This window comes from Onychostoma macrolepis, chromosome 19, assembly GCF_012432095.1.
Source record: "Onychostoma macrolepis isolate SWU-2019 chromosome 19, ASM1243209v1, whole genome shotgun sequence".
In the NCBI taxonomy this organism is placed as follows: Eukaryota; Metazoa; Chordata; class Actinopteri; order Cypriniformes; family Cyprinidae; genus Onychostoma; species Onychostoma macrolepis.
Window position 1 is genome coordinate 30,408,395 of NC_081173.1, and position 17,025 is coordinate 30,425,419.

The 17,025-nt window shown below is 35.0% G+C and overlaps 1 protein-coding gene across 1 annotated transcript; it reads right to left on the reverse strand.

Annotated features, from left to right (window-relative positions):
• Positions 1-36: 36 nt before the first annotated feature.
• Positions 37-15,944, reverse strand: LOC131525844 (uncharacterized). The gene is made up of 10 exons (XM_058753805.1): positions 15,781-15,944; positions 15,327-15,569; positions 14,925-15,191; positions 5,294-5,572; positions 3,916-4,161; positions 3,495-3,761; positions 2,207-2,485; positions 1,827-1,949; positions 1,535-1,603; positions 37-805 (listed from the first exon to the last, which is right to left on the reverse strand). The coding sequence occupies exons 1-10, from the start codon at positions 15,842-15,844 to the stop codon at positions 618-620; spliced, it is 2,025 nt and encodes a 674-aa protein (XP_058609788.1). The 5' UTR covers positions 15,845-15,944; the 3' UTR covers positions 37-617.
• Between the last annotated feature and the right edge of the window lie 1,081 nt (positions 15,945-17,025).

The following is a 17,025-nucleotide window of genomic DNA, read 5'->3' on the forward strand; positions in this document are numbered from 1 at the left end:
CACATTTCATTCAAGTAACAGTAACAAAACTATCTATTCAATAATAAACGTTTATTGGTGAAACAGCACACTTATCAGCAGCAACACAAAATTCAGTGCAATTGTTGTTTTCATAAGTCCTTTTCAGAAACTGTGATGATTTGTTTTTCATGGTCAGTAACATTGTAAACATCAAAACACCAATAAACTTCACGTTTTTTAAATAAACATTTTTAAAAATCCAATGTACACCATAATATACACACTTTTATGAGCTTATCTAATGCAACGGCTGAGAAAATGATGTCAATATGAAATCTTTCTCTTCTGAATGCTGTAATCAGTTTCTCCTTATTTGTTTGTTTGTTTTAATTAGGAAAGTCATTATTACTTTTGCTGCTGGAGCAAATGAAAATACAAAAGTGAAATGTAAAAATGGTTCATTAATGATGTCAATGCGAAATACTTCACATAAACCTCAATGTGTAATTTTACAGTACTCAGTTTGGCCAGAAGCATTTTAAACCCTCTAACGCCTCACAGTAATTTGTCAGTTGCTATTTCACCATTTTCGCTTCCCTGAAATGACCACAGAAAACAATACTGTTACATTAAAATGTGCCAAACATAATTTCTAATCAGGACCTGCAAAACACAAGCTGTTCGCATCTCTGTCCAGGCTGTGATACGGAGATGTCTGTGTGTGGAGATGATCTGTTCTTATTCCACCATTCTCTTCTTTCGCTTCCAGGACTGGACGTCTGTCCTCTGTCAGACTGAAGTGTCATCTTCACTCCGTTGTCATCGTCATAACTGCTCATCTGACCTAGAAAATATACAGCAGATAATAAGAAAAGGAAGCACATTCAGACATTCTGAAAAACACACAACAGGAGACAAAATGCTTTACATTTCTTGAAATAATAATTACTAAACATTAAACATTGACTGTCTTTATTCACCAATTTCTCATGGCTTCTCATTAAAATTTGTTGATGTAATTAATGCAAATTGCATCGCTAATGTCATAGAATAGGACAGGGCTAACAGTAGCGGGCACATTGTTACACAGTGTTACGACCTTTTGCCGAACTCATTCTTCACCCTTTTCACATCACATATCAAAAGGCAAAGAATTGAAACGTTTAAAATAAAGTGCCTCAAAGGTGTTTACTGGGTAGGTTTAGAGTTAGGGGTAGGTGTAGAGAGGGCTTTATTGTCTCAATAAGGCTATTTTCACCCAGTGCAAATAGCTGCTGTCTTTTTTTCTGCAGTTAACAGACTAAAAATTTTAGTCGACTAGCCAGGGTTCCTCAAATCTTACCCTGGAGGTCCAATCCACTGCAGAGTTTAGGTCCAACCCTGATCAAACTCACCTGTCTGTGATTTTCTAATGATCCTGAAGACACTGATTAGCATGTTCAGGTATGTTTGATTAGGGTTACAGCTAAACTCTGCAGGAAAGTGGATCTCGAGGTCCAGATTTGAGGAGCCCTGGACTCTAGCCTCTTCTCGTCGACTCATGTTTAGTCGACTATTAGGGGGGCAGCCCTACCTTTGTTTGAAGGATGATGCTCGGTTCTCATCTCCCTTCCAACCTGATCACCATAACCGCTCGTCGGACCTAGAAAAAAAAAAAATAGATTATAAAAAAGCTTTAGCTTGAATATATACAACAATTTTGCATTTCTCATTTGCTGTGTTCCTTGTAATTTGTGATCATCAAGTTAAATATTTGTAACGTCAAAGTATATACTGTCAAACATACTTTTTTAAAAAAGGTCTAAAACAATGCTATTTAAAAACAAAACATTAAAAAGCAAAAGTGTTGAATATTTATAACTCACCGTTTGACCTTTTCCTTCGGTAGATGCAGTAACAAATCACAATGAGAACTAGAATTGAAAATATTATTAATACTGCTTTTAAAGCCCACTGAGATTCTTTTTCACAGTCACCACCATTTCCATCTGCAAAAAAAAAAAAAAAAAAAGATAAATAAATATACAAATATTGAAAATGCATTTCAACTGTTGAACTGAGTCAAGGCACTTTAACTGTAATTGTGTGACTAGCAACATCAATGTTATGTTCTCTTGTATCGAGTTTCATCTGTTATTCACACAGAAGCACCATTAGTGTATAAAAGCCATTCTTCACGCTTTCAATCAAAGATGATTTTATTTATTTATTTATGAATTTATTTATTATTAAAGATTATATTTACCCCATTCTATTAAAATTGGTTCTGTCAGACTGCTGTGGATGACAAAACAGTCATAAAACTCTTTGTGGTTTGTGTTGATCTCCACACTGGATCTCATCTGAAAGGATCCGTCACCATTTGGTCTGATTCCAGAAGATGTTTGGTTCTTAACTATAATTCTGTACAATCTGATGTTCATCTCGATATCTCTGGGGTAGAAACCAGTGGCCAGACAGCTCAGAACCAGCTTATTTTGATCATCAGGAGCTTTCCTCACAAACACATGAACATCTGGTGGAGCTGAGCAAAAAATAATAATGCAATTAACAAACATTTACAAACAATTTGATTCTGTGTGCAAAATAAATAAATACATAAATTTACACACACACATTGGGTTTCCATGTTTTATGGGGACATTTCCATAGGCATAATAGTTTTTATACTATATATCCTGTATAGCCTGTTCTATTGCCCTAAACCTACCCTTATAGGAGACTTTTTTTTTTAGATATATTCTTCACTCTGTATGATTTATAAGCTTGTTTCCTCATGGGGATGAAAAAATGACAAGGATTTCGAATATCGTCATCTTTGTAGGGTCATTTTGTCCCCATAATGTAAGGATTACCAGGAACACACACAACCCCATTTGTGAGTAAAATGATCACAATTACACCTAAGTAAACACAACCTTGAAAGATTTTCCTAGTTTTATCATTTAGATTAAATTAATAGTGTTAGTGTGTCATTTCAGATACAAAACACTCAGACAAGGATGTTTTAACATTTTAAACTCATCAGTATTTTTTAGACACAAACCAAGTGTGCCACACAAGTCTTGAAAAGCGTATCGATCGCCCCCTGGTCTCTGGTCCCAGTATAGGTCATAAACCCCGCTCTCTCCATGTAATCTAATGGGAAGTGAGACAAACTAAATAATTAAATTTCACTTCAAATAATTTTTTTCCAAAGATGTTTTTTGTCATTTTATATAATTTTTTATCACGCTGATGTGAATTCAAGTGTTCATTTTTTAAAATAAGTTTAGTTTTAGTTAGTTATGTGATGCTATAAAAACAAGAGTGATTGACTCTACTTTTTGATTCGCTCACTATTGCACAGACTCGGGTCCCAAATCAGCGCAATATGTCCACGCCCTGAGACACGTCGGCTTCACTTTTCTTCAGTGGAAGAGAGTGAAGGTCCATCATCCATCATTTTTTACAGTCTATGGACACAACCTCCTGAACTTATTTCCTGCTTACAAAGAGTTACAGCTCATTAAAGTGATTTGATCAGAACTTACTCTTTTTCGTGTTATTAAATATGGAGATCCAGTCCATGCAGGTCTTGAGGTGATGCTGCAGGTGTTCATTGCGTTCTGTTTGCTGATCCCATTTAATTTTGGTTTCTTTGGCTTTGGGGTTTTTATCAATCCACTGCAGTGTGTCAGAATTAAAGACTATAAAATCCTCTCCATCAAATCCATATTCATCAAATGCTCTCAGACTTGTCACTGTTCCATTAAATTTCTTCAGTTCACAACCAGATTTTCTCTGGAGAACATGCAGCTCTACAATCACAGAACAACACTCGTGACACACATACTGTATAGAGCACTGTGCAAAAGTCTCAAAAAAATAAAATAAATAAATAATAAAGTTTTATGCAGGAATATGCAGTTTCACAACATGTCTGGTAATTGATGAGAAGAGCATGAAACTCACCAGAACACTGTGAGTCTGTGCAGTTTGACAGAGTTTTCATCTGATGTAGGAACCAGTCTCTAGACACAGGTGGTAGAGCAGGAGATTTGGTCCAGTCATCTTCAGTCAGACTCTCTCTTACCCAGGATTTATCTTTATTATTGTAGTGAACGATCCGTCTGCCGTCAGCAACAGCCTCAGCACTGAACTCTGGGAGTGTGTTTTCTTTAGAAAGGGCTGTGAACTTGAAGTGCAGGTAATGTTTCTCTGAGGAACAAACAGAATAAAACACATGCAATGACAAAACTGACAAAATGTGGATAAAACCAAAGACTATAGAATACCAAAGACATTTCACTCGTATAGTTTTGAATGGGGAGAAATGCAATGTTTAATATGGCCGCTCTATTGAAGGAAGCCTCGTATTCTGAGCAAAAGAGCCAATCCCTAATCGGTAAAGTCATTGCATCACTGCAGCTGCCGTTAGAAGTCCCGGTTGCTATAGAAACAGTCAGCATTCTGAGACGTGCGCCTAGGACTGCGCATGCGCACTCGCTGGTCTAGCCTGAAAAATGCGTTTTTTAACACTTTTTAAGCAAAAGAAACAACATTTATTGTTGTCAGAATTCATTGGTGATCTCAAATATGACATTTAATCGTAAGCTTGTGAACGGTCTTGGAGAATTTGATGTTGCCCCATTCAAAGAGATAGGAGCTGCACTTGCATGCCTGAGAGGCGTTTCAAAGATGGCTGCAGAGTGACATGACTTGCCTTAAAGGGACTGTGATAAAACTAACATTAAAACAAACTCTACTATAAGGAATACTGTAAAATTGTATTTTACATGCAATTTCGTTTGTATTGAGCGCATTGCTGCCCCTCACTGGCACATTTTTGCATTCATTTCTGAGGTCCTTGAGGAAAGGTCCAGTAAAATTATTACAATGCATCATTAACAGTATTATTATTTTTAAACTCTCTTCAAACACAGTTTTCACACAATAGCTTTAGAGCATAAACTGTGAACATACAACAAAACATTAGTGATTGCAGCTGTCAATGCTGCATTGCTACTCCTTAAAATGTAGTCCACATGAAGTTTATTTTCTTTCGTAAATGTTGCTTTTCTTAATAAATAAGTGAAATCTAAATCTAAAAGGATTAATAGAGAGATACACATAAGCATCTGCTCTGTAAGACACGTGTGTAAAATGTTGAACTGAGTCAAGGCACTTTAACTGTAATTGTTTGTGACCAGCAACATCAACGTTATGTTCTCTTTCTACATACTGAGTGACTTGTATTAAGTTTCATCTGTTATTCACACAGAAGCACCGTTAGTGTATAAAAGCCATTCTTCATGCTTTCAATCAAAGATGTATTTCTGGTGATATTTACCCCATTCTACTACAGTTGGTTCTGTCAAACTGCTGTGAATGACAGAACAGTCATACAACTCTTTGTGGTTTGTGTCGATCTCCACACTGGATCTCATCTGAAAGGATCCGTCACCATTTGGTCTGATTTCAGATGATGTTTGGTCCTTAACTATGATTCTGTACAATCTGATGTTCATCTCAATATCTCTGGGGTAGAAACCAGTGGCCAGACAGCTCAGAACCAGCTTACTGTGATCATCAGGAAATTTTCTCGCAAACACATGAACATCTGGTGGAGCTGAGCAAAAAATAATAATGCAATTAACAAACAAACATTTACAAAGAATTTGGTTCTGTGTGCAAAATAAATAAAATACATAAATAAAATAAGAATAATGATAATAATAATAATAATAATAATGATATACACACACTTTTTGTGAATAAATGATCACAATTACACCTATAGAAGTATACACAGTCTTGAAAGAATTTCCTATATTTTTACAATTTAGATTAAATCAATAGTATTTCATAGTGTATCATTGCAGATACAACCCCAGAAAGTTAAATCAAACACTCATGCAAGGATATTTTAACATTTTGAACTGATCAGTATTTATTTTGTAATAAATGGTGATAAATCTACACTGTAAAAAAATGCTGTAAAATTTACAGTAACTTACTGGCAATTTTGGTTGCCAGTAAGACTGTAAATTTACAAAAGTACTGTAAATCATTAATTACAATTGTACTGTAAAAATACAGCAAACTCTTGTATGCTGTAAAATTATTGTGATGGTGTAAACATTTGGTAAACTTATTTCATTTGATTCTACTAAGAAGGAACATTTCTTAATATAAAACCGAAAACACTTAATTTGTAATAGTAAAGTCACTAAATACATGACTTTAATTCAAATCGTTGCAGTTTATCATCAGCTACAGCACACATGCATGTGGTAAAGCACTTAACAAAGAGATCATCACTGTATCAGCAACTCTACAGTTACTGTCTTTAAATAAAGCAGCAGAACATCAGTGTTTGTGGCTCATCATTGACTGAAGCACAGGCTCTACTCTCCACCACAATGGTGACCCACAAAACTACATTAAACTAACAGATCTCTCTTGTGCAAAATAATACAGTTCAGTTAAATATTTACTCTCCTTATAGATACCACCTGCTGTTAACAAGCAGAATCACTGAATGAAAGAGAAACAAGAACTACAACTGACTTCAGCCACAGCCTTAGATGAACTCAACTGAAATACAAGACATCATTAAATCTCTCAAGATCTGATTAAACAACTCCACAAACAGCATTACCAGCTTCACACATTACAATTTGACTTTATTTCTGTCATATGTCTATAAAAAATATTTGAGAATTAAAAGAAATTTTGTTGTTTTATTGAAAATGTTTAGTTTGACCTCACCATTGTGGCGGTCAGGGTTTGCTTTAGTTGGGCTCTTGACCCTTGATTGTTAATTTTAGTTTTTTCTTGGCTGCTGTAACTGTCTTTGTAAAGCATATTTGTTGTAGCATAAAAAGCTAAGAAAATGTGTGTTTTTCTTTGATTGTTGACAGTGTTATAATCATTATCTAATGGCTTGGTTCACTGATCTCACTCAGAGACTGAATGGATATGTAACTTTTTTTTTTTTTGTTAGTTTGGTGTTGTTTATAGTCACTATATGACCCTTAGTACCACGGAAACAATTAGACACACACAGACATCAAGAATCAGCGTATGAATCTCAACAATGGTGACAATCAAAAGCTTATAGCTGCAGTGCATGCTGGGTACCAGCACAGCACAAAGCTCACCCATGACTCCCAGCATGCATTGCGGCATGAATGAATTATGCCACTGAATTGTCCACTTATTGTCTTTAATTCTTACTATGTGCTTTTATTTTTGCTTTTTTTGTGTTGAGTTTTAGTAGAGGGTTTTGTGATGTTCAGAGTTGATCTGTTTATTTATTTTGTTGATTGTCACCATTGTTGAGATTCATATGCTGATTCTTGATGTCTAAAATTTTCCGTAGTGCACAATATGTTTAATAAAAAATATTCCAGTAGCAGTTTGTCTGCTCATGCGGCATCATATAGTGGGTCATATGCGGGTCACCATTGTGGTGGAGAATAGCGTCTGTACTTCAGTCAATGATGAGCCACAAACACTGATGTTTTGCTGCTTTATTAAAGGACAGTAACTGTAGAGTTGCTGATACAGTGAAAATCTGTTTGTTAATTGCTTTGGCACATAGATGTGTGCTGTAGCTGATGATAAACTGCAACGATTTGAATTAAAGTAATGTTTTTAGTGACTTTATTATTACAAATTAAGTGTTTGCAGTTTTATATTAAGAAATATTTCTTCTTAGTAGACTCAAACGAAATAAGTTAACCAAATGTTTACACCATCACAACAATTTCACAGCATGCAAGAGTTTGCTGTATTTTTACAGTACAATTGTAATTATTGAATTACAGTACTCTTGTAAATTTACAGTCTTATTGGCACACTGTAAAAAATTGCTGTAAAATTTACAGTACCTTACTGGCAATTTTGCCAGTAAGACTGTAAATTACAAGAGTACTGTAAATCAATAATTACAATTGTACTGTAAAAATACAGCAAACTCTTGTATTGTTATGATGGTGTGTAAACATTTGGTAGACTTATTTAATTTGATTCTACTAAGAAGGAACATTTCTTAATATAAAACTGCAAACACTTAATTTGTAATAGTAAAGTCACTAAAAACATGACTTTAACTCAAATCATTGCAGTTTATCATCAGCTAAAGCACACATGCATGTGGTAAAGCACTTAACAAAGAGATCATCACTGTATCAGCAACTCTACAGTTACTGTCTTTAAATAAAGCAGCAGAATATCAGTGTTTGTAGCTCATCATTGACTGAAGCACAGGCTCTACTCTCCACCACAATGGTGACCCACAAAACTAAATTAAACTAACAGATCTCTCTTGTGCAAAATAATACAGTTCAGTTAAATATTTACTCTCCTTATAGATAACACCTGCTGTTAACAAGCAGAATCACTGAATGAAAGAGAAACAAGAACTACAACTGACTTCAGCCACAGCCTTAGATGAACTCAACTGAAATACAAGACATCATTAAATCTCTCAAGATCTGATTAAACAACTCCACAAACAGCATTACCAGCTTCACACATTACAATTTGACTTTATTTCTGTCATATGTCTATAAAAATTATTTGAGAATTAACAGAAGTTAAGTTGTTTCATTGAAAACGTTTAGTTTGACCTCACCATTGTGGCGGTCAGGGTTTGCTTTAGTTGGGCTCTTGACCATCAAACTTTAATCTTAGCTTTTTTCTGGCCGTTGTAACTGTGTTTGTAGAGCACATTTGTTATAACAAGAAAAGCCAGGAAAATTTGTGGTTACATGCTTTAGATTGCTTATTGATAATGATATAATCATTATCTAGTGGCCTGATTCACTGATCTCATTCAGAGGCTGATCTTTAAAGACATGGAGTGGCTTTTTTTTTATTTGTTAGTTTTGTGCTGTTTACGGCTGCTATATGACCTGGAATAAAATGACAAACTGCTACTGAAAAATTTTAAAAATGTCTTATGCACAAAACTTTTAGTACTACGGCAACAATAAGACACACACAGACATCAAGATTCAGTGTATGAATCTCAACAATGGTGACAATCAAAAGCTTAATGCTGCAATTCATGCTGGGTACCAGCACAGTACAAAACTCACTCATGAATCCCAGCATGCATTGCGGCATAAATAAATTATGCCGCTGAATTGTCCACTTATTGTCTTTAATTCTTACTATGTGCTTTTATTGTTTTTGTGTTGAGTTTTAGTAGCATGTTTTGTGATGTTCAGAGTTGATCTGTTTATTTTTTTTGTTGATTGTCACCATTGTTGAGATTCATACACTGATTCTTGATGTCTGTGTGTGTCTAGTTGCTGCCGTAGCACTACAAGTTTCGTGCATAAGACATTTTTAAAATTTTTCAGTAGCAGTTTGTTATCTCATTCAGGGTCATATTGCAATTATAAACACACACACAAAAAAGATATCCATGTCTTTAAAGATCAGCCTCTGAATGAGATCAGTGAATCAGGTCACTAGATAATGATTACATCATTATCAATAATCAATCAAAAGCACGTAATCACACATTTTTCTGGGTTTTCATGCTATAACAAACGTCTTTTACAAACACAGTTACAACAGCCAGAAAAAAGCTAAGATTAAAATTTGATGGTCAAGAGCCCAATTAAAGCAAACCCTGACCGCCACAATGGTGAGGTCAAACGAAACATTTTCAATTCTGTTAATTCTCAAATAATTTTTATAGACATATGACAGAAATAAAGTCAAATTGTAATGTGTGAAGCTGGTAATGCTGTTTGTGGAGTTGTTTAATCAGATCTTGAGAGATTTAATGATGTCTTGTATTTCAGTTGAGTTCATCTACACTCAAAAAAATGATTTGGTCTAATTTGCACCAGTGTTCATGTGTTTCCACACTACAGAGTGTTCAAGTAGAATTGAAGCAGTGCTGGAGTTAAGGAGATAATTATGTGATGATTGATCATTAATGATGAACACCTGCTGTTATCAAGAAGAATCACCGAAGGAAAGAGAAACACAAGAACTACAACTGACTTCAGCCACAGCTGAAGATGAAATCAACTGAAAAAAAAGAAGACATTAAATCTCTCAAGATCTGATTTAACAGCATCAGACTGACCAGATTGACTTTATTTCTGTCAGACTTCTAGAGAAGCTCTTATTGAGAATTAACAGAGGTTTAGATGCTTTATTGTTTTGTTTGAAATCACCATCAAAGAGACCAGTGTTTCCTTTTGTTGGGCTCTTGACCCTTGACATGTTGGTGTTAATATTACACTGGTTGCTTTAATTGTATGATCATTTAAAACACACTTAGCTTAACCAGCGAAGCCAAGTGAAAAAGAGTTGTGGGTAGATCTTGTCACTGGTCCCTGACCTCATTTCAAGTCCAATTTCTGATTATATAGACATTATACTGTTTTAGATTTTTTCGTAGCTTCATATCTTGCAGTATTGTAAATATCAGATAATTTGAATAATTTACAAATCACCTTGTGCACATAAAGTTTTCGTCTGTATAAATACAAAGACCACAGACATCAAGAATCAGTGTATGAATCTCAACAATGGTGACAGTCAAGAAAATATTCAGATAAAACTCTGAACATCACAAAACATGCTACTAAAAGTCACAACTATAACAGCATACATAAAATAAAATAGTAAGAATAAAAGAAAATAATCAGACAATTCAGCTGCGTTGTTTATTCATGCTGCAATGCATGCTGGGATACATGGGAGAGTCTTGTACTATGGTGTTGCCCAGCATGCATTGCAACATGAAGCATTTTGTTGACTGTCACCATTGTTGAGATTCATACGCTGATTCTTGATGTCTGTGATCTTTGCATTGTTACAGATTAAATGTTTTTGAGCACAAAGTGATTTGTAAATTATTTAAATTATCTGATTTTACAAGACTACTACATCTGAAGCTATATAAAAAAATGAAACTTGAAATGAGATCGGTGGATCATCTGCCCACAACTCTTTTTTTTTTTTTTTTTTTTCTTAGCTTTGCTGGCTAAATGAAGTGTGTTCTATATAAACACACAATTAAAGCAACCAGTGTAATATTAACACCAACATGTCAAGGGTCAAGAGCCCAGAGCCCAACAAAAGGAAACACTGGTCTCTTTGATGGTGATTTCAAACAAAACAATAAAGCATCTAAACCTCTGTTAATTCTCAATAAGAGCTTCTCTAGAAGTCTGACAGAAATAAAGTCAATCTGGTCAGTCTGATGCTGTTTAATCAGATCTTGAGAGATTTAATGTCTTCTTTTTTTTCAGTTGATTTCATCTTCAGCTGTGGCTGAAGTCAGTTGTAGTTCTTGTGTTTCTCTTTCCTTCGGTGATTCTTCTTGATAACAGCAGGTGTTCATCATTAATGATCAATCATCACATAATTATCTCCTTAACTCCAGCACTGCTTCAATTCTACTTGAACACTCTGTAGTGTGGAAACACATGAACACTGGCGCAAATTAGACCAAATAATTTTTTTGAGTGTAAGGCTGTGGCTGAAGTCAGATGTAGTTCTTGTTTCTCTTTCATTCAGTGATTATGCTTGTTAACAGCAGGTGTTATCTATAAGGAGAGTAAATATTTAACTGAACTGTATTATATTGCACAAGAGAGATCTGTTAGTTTAATGTAGTTTTGTGGATCACAACAATTTTACAGCATGCAAGAGTTTGCTGTATTTTTACAGTACAATTGTAATTATTGATTTACAGTACTCTTGTAAATTTACAGTCTTACTGGCAACCAAAATTGCCAGTAAGTTACTGTAAATTTTACAGCAATTTTTTGCAGTGTAGGGTAACTCAAACCGTTTGAGTAAATCAATTCCCCTTGGCTTAAACCATGTAAGTTTTAAAACTTGCAGTTAAGTAATTAAGTGATTAATTAAGTGCTGATTGAGCATTAGTGATGAACACCTGCTGTTAACAAACAGAATCACTGAAGAAAAGAGAAACACAAGAACTACTACAACTGACTTCAGCCATAACCTTAGATGAAATCAGCTGAAATAAAATACATTAAATCTCTCAAAATCTGATTAAACAACCCCACAAACAGCATCACCAGCTCCACTTATTAATAACCAGACTGATTTTATTTCTGTCAGACATCTACAGAAGATCTTATTGAGAATTAACTAAGGTTTAGATGTTGATTTATTGTTTCATTTGAAGTAACCATGTTAGAGATCAGTGTCTGCTTTAGTTGGGCTCTTGACCCTTGACTTCTGTTTTCTCCAACATGTTTGTTGCAACTCAAAAGCCAAGAGAAAATGATCAGTAGTTGGTTGTTATACGTTTATAATGACAATCATCTGTAACTGAATTGATCTCGTTGAGAGTGAACATAGACTCATTGTGTGTCTAATTTCTGGTTAAATGAATGTATTGATTATAGTAAAAGTGATTCTAAAAGCCACTGGTTCTGTGACAATAAGTTAATATAATAATAAAAAAATAAAAAATAAAAAACTTTCCAAACAGTTGATCTACAAAAGTTCTCCTCTATGGTAGTACCAAGACTCACACAGACATCACGAATCAGCTTATGAACCTCAACAATGGTGACCATTAAAAAATTTATTTAAAAAAATCATGCAGCAATGCATGCTGGGAGCCAGAGGTGGACAATCCAGGGGTCAGAAAGTAAAAGTCCTGCCATATTTTTGTTCCACCCATGAACTCTGCAGCTGATTTCACCAGAGGAGGAACCAAGTCATTCCTTTCAAGTCACAAGCAAGTCTCAAGTCAAATCCCAAGTCCTCAAAGAGTTAAAGTTAATGAGATAATTAAGTGTCTAATTAAATGATGATTGTGCATTAGTGATGAACACCTGCTGTTATTGAGAATTACAGAGGATCAGATGTTGATGTTTTATTGGTTAAAATGATGCCACCATCATGGAGATCAGTGTTTGCTTTAGTTGGGCTCTTGACCCTTTTAGTAAATCAAAGTAATTTGCTTTTAAGCAAGTGCAATATTGTTTCACAGCAAACATTTGTGCATTGCTGAATCAAGAACTTGATGTAGCAGATTAGCTTACGCTTTCTGCTTTTAAATCATTTGAATGAGCATCATGAAGGTGTCTCGCTTTGGTTTATTGAGTGATATTCTGCTATTACTGAATGTCAGGAAAAAAAAGTCCTACCAAACAAATGCTACTGTAGTGATTACATATTAAGAGGAAGAACTGCATCAGCTCAGGCTTTTAGACATGAACACTTATCATATGATCCTCAACGGTGGTGACAATAATAATTCATACTGCAGTGCATGATGGGAGTTTTTACTATGGTCTTACCCAGCATGCATGAAGAATTTTGTTGGTTGTCACCATTGTTGAGATTCATATACTGGTTCATTATGTCTGCGCGTCTAAATACCAGAAGAGTTTAAGTGTTTATATGCATTAAATACAGTCGATTTCAAATGAATTCATAACTATTAGAACAACAAGTTCCTTGCACGCTATTTCACAAGGTTGTTTTTTCAAAACCTAAACATATAACACAAAGAAGAAAAAAACAAACAATCAGTACAGCTGTAAAAGCATGGTTTCTCATTGTGCAGCCCTGATCTCTTTACTTTACAGCAACACATGTAATGCTGCAAGAGAGATCTGACACAGGAGTCAAAGGCCAAGAGCACAACTAAAGCACACACTGATCTCTGTGATGGTGGCATCATTTTAACCATTAAAACATTAATATCTGATCCTCTGTAATTGTCATTAACAGCAGGTGTTCATCACTAATGCGCAATCATAATTTAATTAGACACTTAATTATCTCATTAACTTTAACTCTTTGAGGACTTGGGATTTGACTTGAGACTTGCTTGTGACTTGAAAGGAATGACTTGGTTCCTCCTCTGGTGAAATCAGCTGCAGAGTTCATGGGTGGAACAAAAATATGGCAGGACTTTTACTTTCTGACCCCTGGATTGTCCGCCTCTGCTGGGAGCCATGGATGAGTTTTGTACTATGCTAGTACCCAGCATGCATTGCAGAATTTTTTTTATTTTTTTAATGGTCACCATTGTTGAGGTTCATAAGCTGATTCCTGATGTCTGTGTGAGTCTAATTGCTTCTAAAAATTTGTGGACAAATTGTTTAGAAAGTTATTTCTATTACCTGATTGTCACAGAACTAGTGGCTCTTATAATCATTTTTACTGTAATCAGTACAACATCCACTTAATCAGAAATTAGACACACAATGAGTCTATGTTCACTCTCAATGAGATCAGTTCATTTACAGATGATTGTCACTATGAACATAAAACAGCCAACTACTGATCACTTTCTCTGGGCTTTTGAATTGTAACAAATATGTTTGAGGAACACATGATTACAACAACCAGAGAAAAACGAAAAAACCAACAAGGGTCAAGAGCCCAACTAAAGCAGACACTGATCTCTAACATGGTTACTTCAAATGAAACAAATCAACATCTAAACCTTAGTTAATTCTCAATAAGATCTTCTGTAGATGTCTGACAGAAATAAAGTCAGTCTGGTGATTAATAAGTGGAGCTGGTGACGCTGTTTGTGGGGTTGTTTAATCAGATTTTGAGGGATTTAATGTATTTTATTTCAGTTGATTTCATCTAAGGCTGTGGCTGAAGTCAGTTGTTCTTGTGTTTCTCTTTCTGTCAGTGATTGTGTTTGTTAACAGCAGGTGTTCATCACTAATGCTCAATCAGCACTTAATTAATCACTTAATTACTTAACTGCAATGTATATCTTATTTTAGTGAACTCAACTGAAATAAGTTCACTCATAATTGTTAGTTTTAAAAACTTAAATGTTTTAAGGCAATCAGTTTCCTCAAACGGTTTGAGTTATCCTAACTGTTGGGTTTTACAGTGTACAATGAGAGAATTAGACACAACCTCCTGAATTTATTTCATGTTCACAATGACTTGTTACAGCTCATTAAAGTGATTTGATCAGAACTTACTCTTTTTCGTGTTGTTAAATGTGGAGATCCAGTTTATGCATTTCTTGAGGTGATGCTGCAGGAGTTCATTGCGTTCTGTTTGCTGATCCCATTTGATTTTGGTTTCTTTAGCTTTGGGGTTTTTATCAATCCACTGCAGTATGTCAGAATTAAAGGCAATAAAATCTTCTCCATCAAATCCATATTCATCAAAGACCGTCAGATTCACTGATCCATCAGGACATTTCTCCAGCTCACAACCAGTTATTCTCTGGAGAACATGGAGCTCTACAATCACAGAACAACACTCATGACTATATACTGTATACAGTACTGTGCAAAAATCTCAAATAAATAAATGAATGCAGGAATATCCAGTTTCACAACATGTCTGATAATTGATGAGAAAAACATGAAACTCACCAGAACACTGTGAGTCTGCACAGTTTGACAGAGTCTTCATCTGATGTAGGAACCAGTCTCTAGACTCAGGTGGTAGAGCAAGAGATTCAGAGTCATCTTCAGTCAGACTCTCTCTTACCTGGAATTTATCTTTATTATTGTAGTGAACGATCCGTCTGCCGTCAGCAACAGCCTCAGCACTGAACTCTGGGAATGTGTTTGATTTAGAAAATGCTGTAAACTTGAAGTGGAGGTAATGTTTCTCTGAGGAACATAAAACACATACAATCACAAAATTGACAAAATGTGGATAAAACAAACAAAACACAAAAATAAACTCTGCATGTAAAATACAGTTTTGCACTATTCCTTATAGTAATTTTTAAATAGTATATAATTATTCATAGTAGGTTTATTAGTGAATGCAGTTTGTAGGTCGCCATTTTTTGTCTCCTGAAAGTAAACGTGTTCTTACCTCGCAGCGCATCGCTAAGAAAAGAGTGAAACAATAAAATAATAAACACAAAACACCAAAACATTCTACAAAGAAAATGTAAAAAAAAATTATAACCTATCAATTTTATTTATTTTTTCATTTACATTTTCGAAAAGCGCCGTGACCGGATCTAATTTAAAGTGAAAGTGTTTTTCGTCTCTTCCGGGTTGTATGGAGCGCATTGCTGCCCATCACTGGCGGATTTATGAGATCACACTTTCACTTTCATTTCTGAGGTCTTTGAGGAAAAGTACAGCGGTAAAATTATTTAAATTCCTCGTTAACAGTACTATTTAAACTCAGTTTTCATATATTTTGAGAACATAAACTGTGAACATACAACAAAACATTAGTTTGACTGCATCTATCAAGGTCCAAACAGGACAATCAACCAGTAAGCAAATTAATAAATAATTACTACTACATAAATTGTTGTCCATATTATTATTTTTTTTTCTTTTGTAAATTTTGCTTTCAGATGCATAAACTTGTATATTTTGGTGTGCAAATATAGAGAAGAAGAAAAAACAAACAAACAAACAAACAAAAAAACTATAGATCCTTCCTACTCTTTAACAAAGTTAAATAAGTGAAAGCTAAAAGAGGATCAATAAAGCGATGCACATCAGTCTCTGCTCTATAAAGCACCTGTGTAGAAGTCTTCAGATGGACTTTTCACATTAGTGAATCTAGTGTAAATGTCTTATTCATTCATTCATTTATGATGTGACATATAAGCAAGTATGGTGACCCATACTCGGAATTTGTGCTCTGCATTTACCCAAGTGTACACACACAAACACACACGCACGCACGCACGCACGCACGCACGCGCACACACACACACACACGCACACACACACACACACACACACACACACAGCAGTGGATAGCCATTTTTTTACTGCTGTGCCGGGGAGCAGTTTGGGGTTCGGTTCTTGCTCAAGGGTCTTACCTCAGTCGTGGTATTGAGGGTGAAAGCAGTGGCATGCACAGACATCCTGAGGCATAATATCAAAATCTATTGAATTTCCTAGCTACTCTCTGACTCTCAAAACTGTGTTGCTGTATGAGCTGAGAGAAGTGTCTGATATCAGTGAAGATGTTTCCAAACGTCCATTACAAACAAACACTCACACTTAGTCAAGACTCATTTATTTCCTAATACTGCACATTTAACATGTTGTTTAAATAGGCATTTACAGTATACATCTGTCAGTACAA